The sequence below is a fragment of the Cydia splendana genome, chromosome 6 (assembly GCF_910591565.1).
Source record: "Cydia splendana chromosome 6, ilCydSple1.2, whole genome shotgun sequence".
NCBI classification, from domain to species: Eukaryota; Metazoa; Arthropoda; class Insecta; order Lepidoptera; family Tortricidae; genus Cydia; species Cydia splendana.
Window position 1 is genome coordinate 16,742,033 of NC_085965.1, and position 12,374 is coordinate 16,754,406.

At 36.4% G+C, this 12,374-nt stretch overlaps 2 protein-coding genes across 2 annotated transcripts; both read right to left on the reverse strand.

Moving 5' to 3' along the window:
• Window positions 1–1,021: 1,021 nt before the first annotated feature.
• Window positions 1,022–6,671, reverse strand: LOC134791483 (CDP-diacylglycerol--glycerol-3-phosphate 3-phosphatidyltransferase, mitochondrial). The gene is made up of 7 exons (XM_063762526.1): window positions 5,984–6,671; window positions 5,561–5,716; window positions 4,117–4,337; window positions 3,545–3,615; window positions 2,772–2,867; window positions 2,107–2,233; window positions 1,022–1,549 (listed from the first exon to the last, which is right to left on the reverse strand). Exons 1-7 carry the CDS (start codon window positions 6,576–6,578, stop codon window positions 1,424–1,426), a joined length of 1,392 nt encoding a protein of 463 aa, XP_063618596.1. The 5' UTR covers window positions 6,579–6,671; the 3' UTR covers window positions 1,022–1,423.
• Window positions 6,672–9,442: 2,771 nt separating this feature from the next.
• Window positions 9,443–12,146, reverse strand: LOC134791887 (probable isoaspartyl peptidase/L-asparaginase CG7860). The gene is made up of 6 exons (XM_063763008.1): window positions 11,802–12,146; window positions 10,523–10,719; window positions 10,299–10,412; window positions 10,005–10,173; window positions 9,833–9,934; window positions 9,443–9,744 (listed from the first exon to the last, which is right to left on the reverse strand). The coding sequence occupies exons 1-6, from the start codon at window positions 11,986–11,988 to the stop codon at window positions 9,566–9,568; spliced, it is 948 nt and encodes a 315-aa protein (XP_063619078.1). The 5' UTR covers window positions 11,989–12,146; the 3' UTR covers window positions 9,443–9,565.
• Window positions 12,147–12,374: the final 228 nt, after the last annotated feature.

Genomic DNA, 12,374 nt, shown 5'->3' on the forward strand with positions numbered 1-12,374 from the left:
CTTAGCACGGTCGCGTTTTTATCCCTTGTCACCATGCCTGTCACATTTTAACAAGTATGTAAGTGCGAAAAGGACGCGCATAGTGATAGTCGATAAAAATGGAACCGTGCTGAGCCCGCTGGTATTCTCGTTTAAGTCGTAGCTAGTTTTCCTAACAGCTATTAAACTGGGCACACCATCTGAGTAAAATTAAGTACATAACTTTTCTCAAACTCTTGGCGACCATTATTTGCTTCGAGAAACACCGGGCAGAGAGTAGGCATTCGCCCTATTTCCCCTCTGCCGAAGCACATGGCCAACTGGGCATAGCGCGGCGCGGTGTGTCGTCCGTACACAAAAAGAGATCGAGGTGTGCAAGATGTACATATTTGTGTCTTCATTACAGATTGGATTTTGTATATAGTGTGTGAGAAGTGCGACTGAGTGCACGTTCCCCCCCGCAAAGAATGGCAGAACGATTTGTACGGTAAGATATCGCTCCTCGCTTCCGACGCGTTGGAAGCCGGTGTTGCTCGAAGATTATTTGTCTAGCTCTAGCTGTATCCGCATAAGGCTTACGTTCCTAGCTATAGTACTTATTAGATTCGATTGCATTTGATTTGTTTCGTCCAAACCGAACTAAATCGACTTTATTTCCTACACCATTAGGTTCAAATTTCAGTTGCAAATTTTTTATTTGTATGGCTAGGCCTTAGTAGGATATTACCCTCTCTGTAAATGACCCACCATGCAACCCTGCCAGTAATACATTGATACCTAATTACCTAGGTCCTATGTAGTTTGAGATCTAATACCCAAACAAGTCGCTGCCCCAATATTACAGGGTTCTATGTTTCACTTTTATCGAACTGAAATTTGAACATTGTCATAGTGACATTTGACTCCGACCAGGTGGGATGACGATCTGCGAAAGACTGCAGGCAGATGCTGGATGCGGCAAGCTGAGGACAGGGCGCTATGGCGCTCTTTAGGGGAGGGCTATGTCCAGCAGTGGACTACTATAGCCTGATGATGATGATGATGATGATAGTGACATTGGGGTCCCTTTGTTTCTCATAAAGTTTTAAGTCATATTGTATTGTTTGTCATATTATCGTTAGTCATAAAACTGAAACCGTTAACTTTTCAGGATTTTCGTAAGGTTATTCTGTAGATAGGTTAGGTTAGGTTAGGTTTGTTTTATGGCAATCCTGAAAAGTTACGCGTTTCTGAGAAAAAACAATTATGACTAACGAAAATTCGGACAAACAATACATTATGACTTAAAACTATTTGGGAAACAATAGAGACCCAGTGACATTAAGTCGAATTTCAACTATTTTGAAATGTATAGAACCCTGTAATATTGGGGCAGCGAAGTGCGGTCCAAAACAAGACAATTATGTTATTGCTGCTCTGTATAAGAATGCCTGTCACCCTTAGTTCAGAAATATGTCCGGAAGAGGCCGACAGTAGCGCGCACCCACAGCGGCGCCGAGCGCTCCTGCAGCTCGCGGCTGCACTCCGCCGCGTGCGCATGTAGGAGAGCGATCTCATTGTGAAGCTTTTCCTGTAGACAGAGTGGTGAGAGTCATAAGTATGTGGAAGAAATAGCAAAAACTAAATAATCCTATTAGGCCAAAATGTTTAGTTATCTGCTACGCAACTATAGCTCATACATGTGAAAAACTACAACCCCAGTGGACCTAGCCAAAATATCGTACATAGACAAACGACAAACAAAAAGAAAACCGGGCAAGTGCGAGTCGGACTCGCGCACGAAGGGTTCCGTACCATAAAACGGTCACCCATCCAAGTACTGACCCCGCCCGACGTTGCTTAACTTCGGTCAAAAATCACGTTTGTTGTATGGGAGCCCCACTTAAATCTTTATTTTATTGTTTTTAGTATTTTTTGTTATAGCGGCAACAGAAATACATCATCTGTGAAAATTTCAACTGTCTAGCTATCACGGCTCGTGAGATACAGCCTGGTGACAGACGGACGGACAGCGGAGTCTTACAAGGACTTTTTTTTTATATAAACTTCCCTTTTAAAATAAGATTTTAATTTTTGTTTCGGACTCTGTTAGCCGTGAGACATTGAAACTAGGTATTCAAAAATCACCTGTAGTTCAGATGAGACTGTGAAAATAGCAGCCTGCGCCTCGAGGTCGCGCTTGACAGAACGTTCGCCGAGGTTCGCCGAGCCCACCAGCGTGGCCCACGGGACCCCACTGCCCGGCGGGTAGTACCTGTAAATAATAACATATGATGAGCATCATCTTATGTTAGTTTTTCATGTCGCCTTGTTTTTATTATAATTATTTGTAGTTAATATGGAACAGTTGGTAGCGGAAGGTAGGCCGCGGGTCTAAACTCCAATGAGTACCACCGTTCACACTGTTAGCTGACAATTCATAAATTGCATAGACAAGGGCCATCGATAGTCACATTCGGTAGAGGAATAAATAATGATTCAACCAGCCAAATCAATGTGTTTCTCCTCTGGGTTAAAAGGTCAGATCAATTTTTGGGGCCTGCCAAACGGACCACAAATTTGTGAACTGTTAATAAACCGGTAGGTACCATAAAGCTCCGCGATTGCTGCGCCATTTAGGGTCTAGCTAAATTGGTTGTTCAATACTTACGCTATAGAATTTCCAATTTAGTAAGAACCCTAAATCGCATAACAATCCCTAGTGACTGTACAATGAAAGGATGGTGATCTCTTTGAGTATATAAATGCTACAGCCTTATGCTGCACGCTGTTACAATGTAGTGAAAATTTACCATAAACCCTTTGCGTGGAATGTCCAGTCTGGTCGTTCATACTCCAACATCTGCACCCTGTTCGTTTGATTTGACGCCTCTACTCGATTCCAGAATCTGAAACATTGAAATGATTACTGTTTTTGTTTTTTGAATTTAATAATCAAATCATTCAAAAACAAAAAAAAAGAAGGGTTGCAATTACTATAGTTACTTCAGTTTATTTTATGATAAAAAAACTGTTTAATTAATCCTAAGATAATTTCTTCTGAAATTCTAAATACAAGTCTTATTCGTCTATGACGACTAGGTAATAAGGAATGAAATTCCCTCCCGTCGACTGTTTTCCCTGAGATCCTGGCAGATATGATGTAAGTCTCTTCAGAGAATAAATACGGGGTCCCGTTGTTTCCCATAAAGTTTTAAGTCATAATGTATTGTTTGTCATATTATCGTTAGTCATAAAACTGAAACCGTTAACCTTTCAGGATTTTCGTAAGGTTATTCCATAGATAGGTTAAGTTAGGTTAGGTTTGTTTTATGGCAATCCTGAAAAGTTACGCGTTTCTGAGAAAGCCCAATTATGAGTAACGAAAATTCGGACAAACAATACATTATGACTTAAAACTATTTGGGAAACAATAGAGACCCAATAAATACTCGTTGTTTATTACTGAACACGTGAGCGTCACCTTATGTATTTTTGGGGTTGTCACTTCCGGTTAAACTAGAATCAATCGCTATTTAATCAGTAATTGAGAATTATAATTTACTTAAAACTAAATGAAACTTACTTCCTTGCTATCAGGGAATATGCGTGAGGAATGCCCCCTGCGGGCCCTGAAGCCCCCATAAATCCGTTTGCCTGGAAAACACAAAGTCAATTTTAAATGTATGGTATACATACACAGTGTTTTTAACAAGCTTTTATTCGGTCGACCTGTATGTAACTAACTTGTAATGGAATCTAAGGTAACTAATTTAACCATCTTCCAAGGATCGTAGCGTCATGAAAATTGGCAGCTGTATGTAGTTTTGATGACAATACAATAATATGGTAATGTCGAACTGATCTGATAGTCTGATCTGAGGTGGCCATAGGAACTCTGTGATGAAACAACGCAACCTAATTGTGTTAGTGGTTTTTAGAATTGTCTCGATGAGTATTAGTTGTCTGTCATATGAAAAGTACAGTCAGCGATAAAAGCTTGTACCAAAAATGAAATTTTTGCCAAAAACTTATTTTTAACTCAGTTAACTCCGGGGTACCTATGGCATTAGTAGTTATTTTTTACATTTTGTACTAGATTTTCTATATAGTATAGCTGAGTCATAATGAAAACGAATTTGTATGATAGGTACTCACATTGGGATGAGCCATCAACAAACTAATGTTTGCTTTGCAATCCTTTAGCAGAGTGTCAGCATACTCTCCAGTCAAGTTGAAATAGCCAGTGGCCAGTCTGATGAGAGAGTGGGATGGAGCGGAGCCGAGTAAGCCTTGCGTCACTCTTTCATCTTGCCGGACATCAAACTCGCCCATTTGGATTAGTGGAAATACCCATGTGTCCTTATTGGGATCTGAAACTGAATATATTAGTGATTAAAACATATTAAAATTAACCTTATTGTTAAACTAGGAATTTCCTGGTACCAGAAAAAAGAAAAATATTTCCTATCATCAAAATGTCTATGAATTCTCTACTTACAGCTTGTTTTTTTTTCAGAACTATACATATAATAAACTAGCAACTGGTCATAACTTTATCTACATAGAATTGTTTAGTTGCACTACTTGCAGTGAGATTGTTAGTTTAAAACTATCAAATCTGTTAAGATATTTTGCATGATTGAGTGAAAACACACTAAATTTTATAACATTAATAGAACTAAACTCTTCTCACTGCGGGTTACTATCAAAATTACCTTATCGCTAAACGACCATTTCAGCTAGATGACATAAAAGTAAAATACACAGTCAGCATAGAGTCAATTTAGCTGGATGGCTAAGAATTTGAATGACTAAGTAGCTAAACGTCTGGAAGTATAAATAGTCCGTATGATTAGAATACCTAATAAGCGGGAAGTAAAATTATTTGATTGACGTGAACACAGAACGAGTTAGTAGCAAAACGTCTGGAAATGTAATGTGTCAATGTGTTTACAATACAAAGTATGCGCGGGAAGGTTTTAATTTCAAGTGTCATATCAAAATCAAGACGTTTTGCTAACGAGTCGTTTGGCGTTTATTCCATTTAGTGAAAAAGACATTACACAATACAGACTTTTTAGCGTTTATGTCTATTCAGGGGCGTATTTACCCTAGGGCCATCCGGGCCATGGCCCGGGGCGCCAACCTCCAGGGGCGGCATATGCCAACCCCCAGGGGCGGCATGCCGGATTGCATTTTGTTTTTCTTCCTTGACTTCTGGGGCGGCAAAACGTATTGGCCCGGGGCGCCAAATTTCAAAATACGCCCCTGTGTCTATTAAGTAATAAAGACATTCGAAGATAAAAGACTTTTATTGCTAGGTCATTTTAAATTGTAACATTCTAAGATGCAGACGTTTTGCTAAAGAGGCATTTAGCATTTATGTCTATGTTGTCACAAAGACATAAGTAACACAATCCAGACATTTCAGCTATATTGTCCTTTAGCGATAAGGTACATTTGATAGTAACCCCTCACTGCATCCACCTTGGCATTTTTCTGTTTGGCCCTATGGTTCACTGGTAGAGAATGCCATGTCATTTAGTCCACCTTTTGTACCTAAGTTAAGTTAAAAATTAATTAATTAAGATTTTCTTACCACTAGATAAAGTGCTTGAATACTGCTTATTATGCCATCTCTCGATGAAGTTAATTATCTTCTCATTTACTTCCTGAGTCACTGCTTCTCTTGAAGCATGCTTATTTTCAATATAACCATCTTTAACACATCTTTTGCTGTAGTTACTCATTTCATCTGAAAAAAAGAAGTATAATAATTGAATGAATGAAATATTAAGTGTTTTAACTAATTCACTCAACCATGATTACTGAATTAAACAATACAATACAATACACTTACTTAAATTATGTTTCTTTTTCCTTTTTCCAAACAAAATAATGTTTTTTATTCCATTTTATAAAATAACTCAAATTGTATATAAAAATCACTCAAACACTAACAAACCATTAAATTTGTAAGTAAACAAAAGGAACAAAAAATATACAACTTACATAATCATACCTATAAGTTCACAGTAAAAATCAGCCAAGTCTGCATCCTGGATTTCAATATAGCGGTCCTGTCTCCTCTCAAAGTAATCCTTGGAACAGTTGGCCCCGCTCAACAGTACCGAGTCATCAACTATATACAGTTTCATGTGCTGAAGACCCACAATCTCATTATATCTGGCTGGCAGAGCTTTGGACCAAGAGCCATGAAGACGAGGCGTTTGGTATAAAGAAATATTACACTGCTCTGGAATAGTTGTCAAAAATTCTTGTAATAAGCTCCGTGAGTTTACCTCACCTCGTGTTCCTCGCTGATAGTCCAGTAAAACACTCAATTTCAAGGCCTTATTCCCCATCATATTTTCCTTTGTCACTTTCAACAAATCCTTTTCCAGAGCCCCCGTTCCTATATATAAACTAGCCACCGATATCCGGCGATTAGCTGTTTTAAACCTTTCATATAAAGAATCGTAGAACTTCCGCGGATCAGTAATTATATTGATTTTGGACGCGTTTACAGCAAAACATGGTGCCACACTGTATAACCAGTTGAAGTAATGCAATTCAGCTGCTTTAAATCTTAAAGTTACGTTACCGTTAATTAACATATTTATTTAATTAATTTTTTAAATCATAAAGTATACTGTATTTTTAAAATCTATAAAATAAGCGCAGAAAGAACCCTGCCATGAAAATTGAAAATCTTGTCAAAAACATATGACTGTCACCTCTCTTGACAGCTACGCAATAGGGAGAAAAACCGGCATTTAACGTAAAGTAATATCGATATCTATGATGAATATGATCTATGATATCGATACCTTGATAAACGTTCGGTGAGTTAATAAATGAGCGCATTTATTATTTCATCCATTTTCATCTTACAAAATTTGATTTAAAACGTCTTAGTTCTAAATGTTAAGTTAATTTTACGTGCTTTGCAAAATCATTTCAAGAAGTCAAAACAAACTATGTATTACAATAAACACCTAATTATAATTTTGGATAACTACCAATAAAATTTAAATGATTATCAATCACACCAAATAAAAATATAAGTTCTCAATATTAGATACACTAATTTGACAAATATTCCGTTCTGTCCTCAAATAAATATGTATTGCTCTTTTGTTTGTACCTACTTATAAAATCTAGAATCAGCAAAGCATGTCCAATGGACATAACGGTTCCTGACACATTCGGCGGTGCCTCTGAGACATCACCGCGACGTCTTGGGCCATGACGACGAACAGTTAATTGGGTTATTCCCACTAGTTACCACCAAGTTGTTACCAGTGGTAACTACTGGTATTTTTTTCCCACCTTTTACCACTCACCAACTCGGTTTGGTGGTAACTACTGGGAATTTTTATTCCCAGTAGGGAAATTACCATACTTTTGTTAAATTGAAATACTAATAAAAACAGAATAAATAGTATAGTATATATATATATAGAGTGCTTTAATAAATAATTATACCTAAGTCGATTAGTGTTTCAGTAAACTGCCTTAAAAGTGATCAAAAATATTAAAACAGTTTAACCGGTACAAGTGCAGAAACTAAAATGTGAATGTAAGGATAAATTTAATCATCCATTTAGATTATTTTTCAAGTGATTTTATTAGGTAGTTAAACAGTTTATGCTTTAGTATTTTTGATCATTTTCAAGGCAGTTTACTGAAACGAAACACTAATCAATTTATAATAATTTATTAAAACATCAATTTATTTAAAAAAATTGGCTGTGTCATACATTTTGGCTGGCCTGATGTTGATATTTGTATGAGAGAGTCAATTTTTTTTCGCCTTTTCGATATTGGTTTCATAGTAAAAGTTGTTCAGTTACATATTTACCCCGTAAATTATTGCAGGTGACTATAAAAAAATACCTGTATTTATACTGTTTTTATTAGTATTGAACTCTAACAAAATTTTGGTGGCAACTACTGGGAAAATTAATTCCTACCTTTTACCAGTGGTAACTACTGGTAATATTTTTTCCCAGTAGTTACAAGTGGTAAAATGTGGGAAAAAAATTCCCAGTAGTTACCACTGGTAACAACTTGGTGGTAACTAGTGGGAATAACCCAGTTAATTGGGAACATATTTCACTAGTGTCTTCAAATTTCAAAACAAACTAAATACATATAAACAAGTATAGTAGTATACCCTATAATGGACACGGAACCAGTAATGGGACAAAAAAACACAATTCCTCTAAAATAAGTATATAAAAGTAGTTTATAAACACTGCATATATTTTTATCATAAATAAGAGTCCTAGAGCTGATTATGTTTGAATTTTTATTAAATTCGGTTATTTTTTAAGAAATGTGCGTCAACCCAAAAGTTGTCGTGCCACTGAAAAAAAATATCACTAAAAATTCTTAACAACTTCGCTAAGAGAGGTGAGTTAATTTATTAAATTTTAATTAATTAATACTTGATGAAAACTAGAATGTGTTTTGTTAATTGCATTTACCATGAGATAAGGTATACAACACACTATGTTGTGACTCCACAGATGTAAAAAAATAGTGGTATTTGGCCCAATCCCATTATAGGAGCTGTAAAACTGCATACCTCCTATGATGGGACAATTGACATAATGATGCTTGCCATGCCATAATTTCATGTTTTAAACAATACAGAAGTAAAATGTAGTTACGAAATATGTCAACCAGGAGGTATTCTCGGACTTAGGATAAATTAATATCGTTTTTCCAAACTTTTATTTAACTTGCCTTGTTAGTTAGTGTGGGTCAAATCTTGGTAGCTGAATTTGACCCACTTTTCGATTTCCGATTCAGTTGAAATTTTGTGTAAGTACGTAATTGAGTATGCAAATCGGATGATAATGCAATATTATGATAACATGGACTTGATCAGATGATGGAGACAGGAGGTGGCCATGGGAACTTTATCGCAATAAACCCTAACTAATTGTGTTTGGGTATATTAGAATTGTCTCGATGAATCTAATACAATAATAATTGGCTGTGGAAAGACAAATACATTCAGCGATAAAAGCTTATACCAAAAATTGATTTTTTTGCCATAACTTATTCCCCATTTCAATATTTTCAATATTTTATACTGATAGAGCAATGTCCATTATAGCGGGCCCATTACTGGATCCACGTCCATTACCGGGGGCCCATTACTGGAGCTTTGGTGTCCATGACTGGAGAAAAAAAGCATAGTTTTAATTTGTTAATTATGTGGAAACTCATTGCAGTATCTTTGATACAACACGCCTAAAACATGAAAGGCGGATAGGACTTTCATCTTTTAACACGCTAAGCGGAAGACCAATTACATGTACAAGGGAAATATCATAAATACTCCAAATTTCCTCTTAAATGTCCCATGACTGGTGCTGTTACTATAAGTATTTTTATTCGCTTACTTACATAATTTTTAATTCTAAATAGAATTGATAATAAGTAATTTTAAATGCATTGACACATTCCGTTATGCATATTTACATTACATTGTGTCGGTAAGGTTGTAATAGAAAATAATGATGTTTTTCAAAAATATTTTTGAGTATTGTCTTAGTGTATGTAATATGAAGATATAATAATTATACATTTATTTGCAATCTGGAGAATATTTGTGTACAAGCACTTGTCCAGGTTCAATGCCATAAAATATTGAACCATCTTTAATATATGCCCATGACATTCGATTTGATGAAAAGTGGACTCCAACATCTCCATTCTTGGACAAAGTAATTGCGCCAGCAGTATTCTTTAAACGACCGGTCATTTCTGAAACAGGAATATACGTGGTTCATTGATTACTTTTCTGATACCACTGCCAAAAACAACAATTAATTAATGTTCAATGAAGCGTTACCGTTTACAGCATTCCGCGTTGCTACATCAGCATGAGTTCCGTCCCTCATTTTGTTTATAATGCTATGAGCGAGACAAAATTTAAGGATTGTCTCTCCATGTCCTAAAACAAAAAGAAAGTTAGAAATAACACATAAATTTAAACAGGTGCATTAAATATCTAACTTTATTGCCTGTGGTTGATACGCCGCCTACGTTGTCGTCGGCGTAAGTTCCACTGCCGATTTGTGGCGTGTCACCAATTCGGCCAACAGCTTTTCCACTCATGCCTCCGGTGCTGGTTGCTACAGCTATGTGACCTTCAGCGTCTATCGCTACAGCTCCGACTGTTCCTACGCCGCCCTGTAACAAAAAATAGAGATCGATCGATGTTCCTGTACTTGGTAGTATAGGTACAACATTATAAAAGTATAATTTCGGCCAGTTTCATGTAGCATTTATAATCATTTACAATTTACGGAATTTACCTCGTCTGCGACTCCAATTTCTGTCCTGGTATAGTCACCGTCTTTTAATATTTTATGTAGAGCAGCTTTAGCGTTTTCCGATATAAGAGACTCGGGTGGCACTGTTTCAAATCCCTAAAATGATAGGTAATTATTTTAGTAATATTAAAAATACATATACATGGCGCACTGCGTGTTGCTGTGTGTGTATACAATAAGATAAAAAATAAATAATGTCTATTAACCTTCTCGAGAGCGAACAATTTAGCCCCTTCAGCACCGAGTAAACTGTGAGGGGAATCAGTCAAAACTTTATGCGCAATGCTTATTGGGTGCAAAAAATCTTTAATCAGAGTAACAGCACCAACATCCAAGTTTTTACCGCACATTATGCTAGCTTCCATCTCCACCTCACCACGAAGGTTTAAAACAGAACCGTAACCTGAAATGTTCATCATATTAATAAAATCCTTTTACTATAAATATAAAAAAAGGTTGCCTGAAAGAGATCCCTTTGTAGTGATAAGACCGCAATTTGTTACGTATATCTATGCTATATTTATTATAAATGCGAAAATAAGTAACTTTGTGAGTCTGTCCGTCCGTTACCTCTTCATTCTTAAGAGCCCATCAACGTGCACACTAGCGCCACATATTTAAAAAAAAGGAGGCCGCTACGTACTGTATTTTGTATTTAAGTTCCTTTTGAATACATCAAACTAGTTTTTATGTTGCTGGATTCGTCAATCTATGCGTCCAAAGTTAAAACGGCCGTTTTTGTTTTGAGTTCATAGCTCGACGAATCCAGCAACATAAAAACTAGTCTGATGTATTCAAAAGGTACTTAAATACAAAATACAGTACGTAGCGGCCCTCCTTTTTAGGGTTCCGTACCCAAAGGGTAAAACGGACCCTATTACTAAGACTTCGCTGTCCGTCCGTCCGTCCGTCCGTCTGTCACCAGGCTGTATCTCACGAACCGTGATAGCTAGACAGTTGAAATTTTCACAGATGATGTATTTCTGTTGCCGCTATAACAACAAATACTAAAAACAGAATAAAATAAAGATTTAAATGGGGCTCCCATACAACAAACGTGATTTTTGACCAAAGTTAAGCAACGTCGGGAGTGGTCAGTATTTGGATGGGTGACCGTTTTTTTTTTGCTTTTTTTTTTTGTTTTTTTTTTTTTGCATTATGGTACGGAACCCTTCGTGCGCGAGTCCGACTCGCACTTGCCCGGTTTTTTAAATATCTTTTGTTAATTTTAAATATTCACGATTATTTAGCAGTGGCGCTAGTGTGCACGTTGATGGGCTCTTAAACCACTGAACCGATTAAGATAAAAATTGATATGGAGATAGTTTTAAACCCAAGGAAGGACTTAGGATAATTCATATTAATAATCATTATCATCTCGCGCAGACGAAGTCGCAGGCAGAAGTTAGTTGCTTATAACGTAATCTGTATGTTTTGGTGTAATTAAGGATACTTATTACAAATAAAATAATTAGTTATACATACCTGCATTGAAGTTCTCGTCCAACTCCATAGAAACAACGGCAGCCTCTACGGCCTCAAGAGCGCTGCCACCCCTTTCCAAAACTTCGTGGCCGATAGTCACAGCTACTCCCATCCCGTCTAATTTACCTTGCACCCGATTTTGGGGAATATCCCCGGCTCCACCGTGTACAATAATGATTGGCTTCATTCCAAATAATTATTATAGGTTTTAATTGAGTATTTTTATCTGGTATTCTACAATACTACAAGTAGATAGAGGAGCAACTTACAACAAGATAAATTACACAGTTAAAATGCTGAAATTATATTCTCGGCCTAAGTATATCGTTATCAAAATTGATAACATTAACCGCAGAACACAGATGTTATTTGTATAAGATATAATTGTTGTTAAATAAATAACTGTTGTTTATACAATTGCATCGGTACTTAAGTAAATACTGATACAGGAAACAGATAAGTTGATTGATATTCACTTAAATTATAACTACTGAACACAAAGTTTTTAAAAACTTTTATTTTATCCGGCGAAAAACAGCAACTTTCTATTATTTTTGTGACTGTAGTGACACA

What these genes read in the sequence shown, in the direction of transcription:
- LOC134791483 (XM_063762526.1), bottom strand. Translation starts at nt 6,578, where the DNA reads ATGTTAATTAACGGTAACGTAACTTTAAGATTTAAAGCAGCTGAATTG. An exon ending in TTTTTACTGTGAACTTATAG is followed by an intron (nt 5,717 to 5,983) that starts GTATGATTATGT and finishes TCTTTTTTTCAG; the next exon opens with ATGAAATGAGTAACTACAGC. An exon ending in TTCCACGCAAAGGGTTTATG is followed by an intron (nt 2,234 to 2,771) that starts GTAAATTTTCAC and finishes TATTATTTACAG; the next exon opens with GTACTACCCGCCGGGCAGTG.
- LOC134791887 (XM_063763008.1), bottom strand. Translation starts at nt 11,988, where the DNA reads ATGAAGCCAATCATTATTGTACACGGTGGAGCCGGGGATATTCCCCAA. An exon ending in GGACGAGAACTTCAATGCAG is followed by an intron (nt 10,720 to 11,801) that starts GTATGTATAACT and finishes TGAACATTTCAG; the next exon opens with GTTACGGTTCTGTTTTAAAC. An exon ending in AAATTGGAGTCGCAGACGAG is followed by an intron (nt 10,174 to 10,298) that starts GTAAATTCCGTA and finishes TTTTTGTTACAG; the next exon opens with GGCGGCGTAGGAACAGTCGG.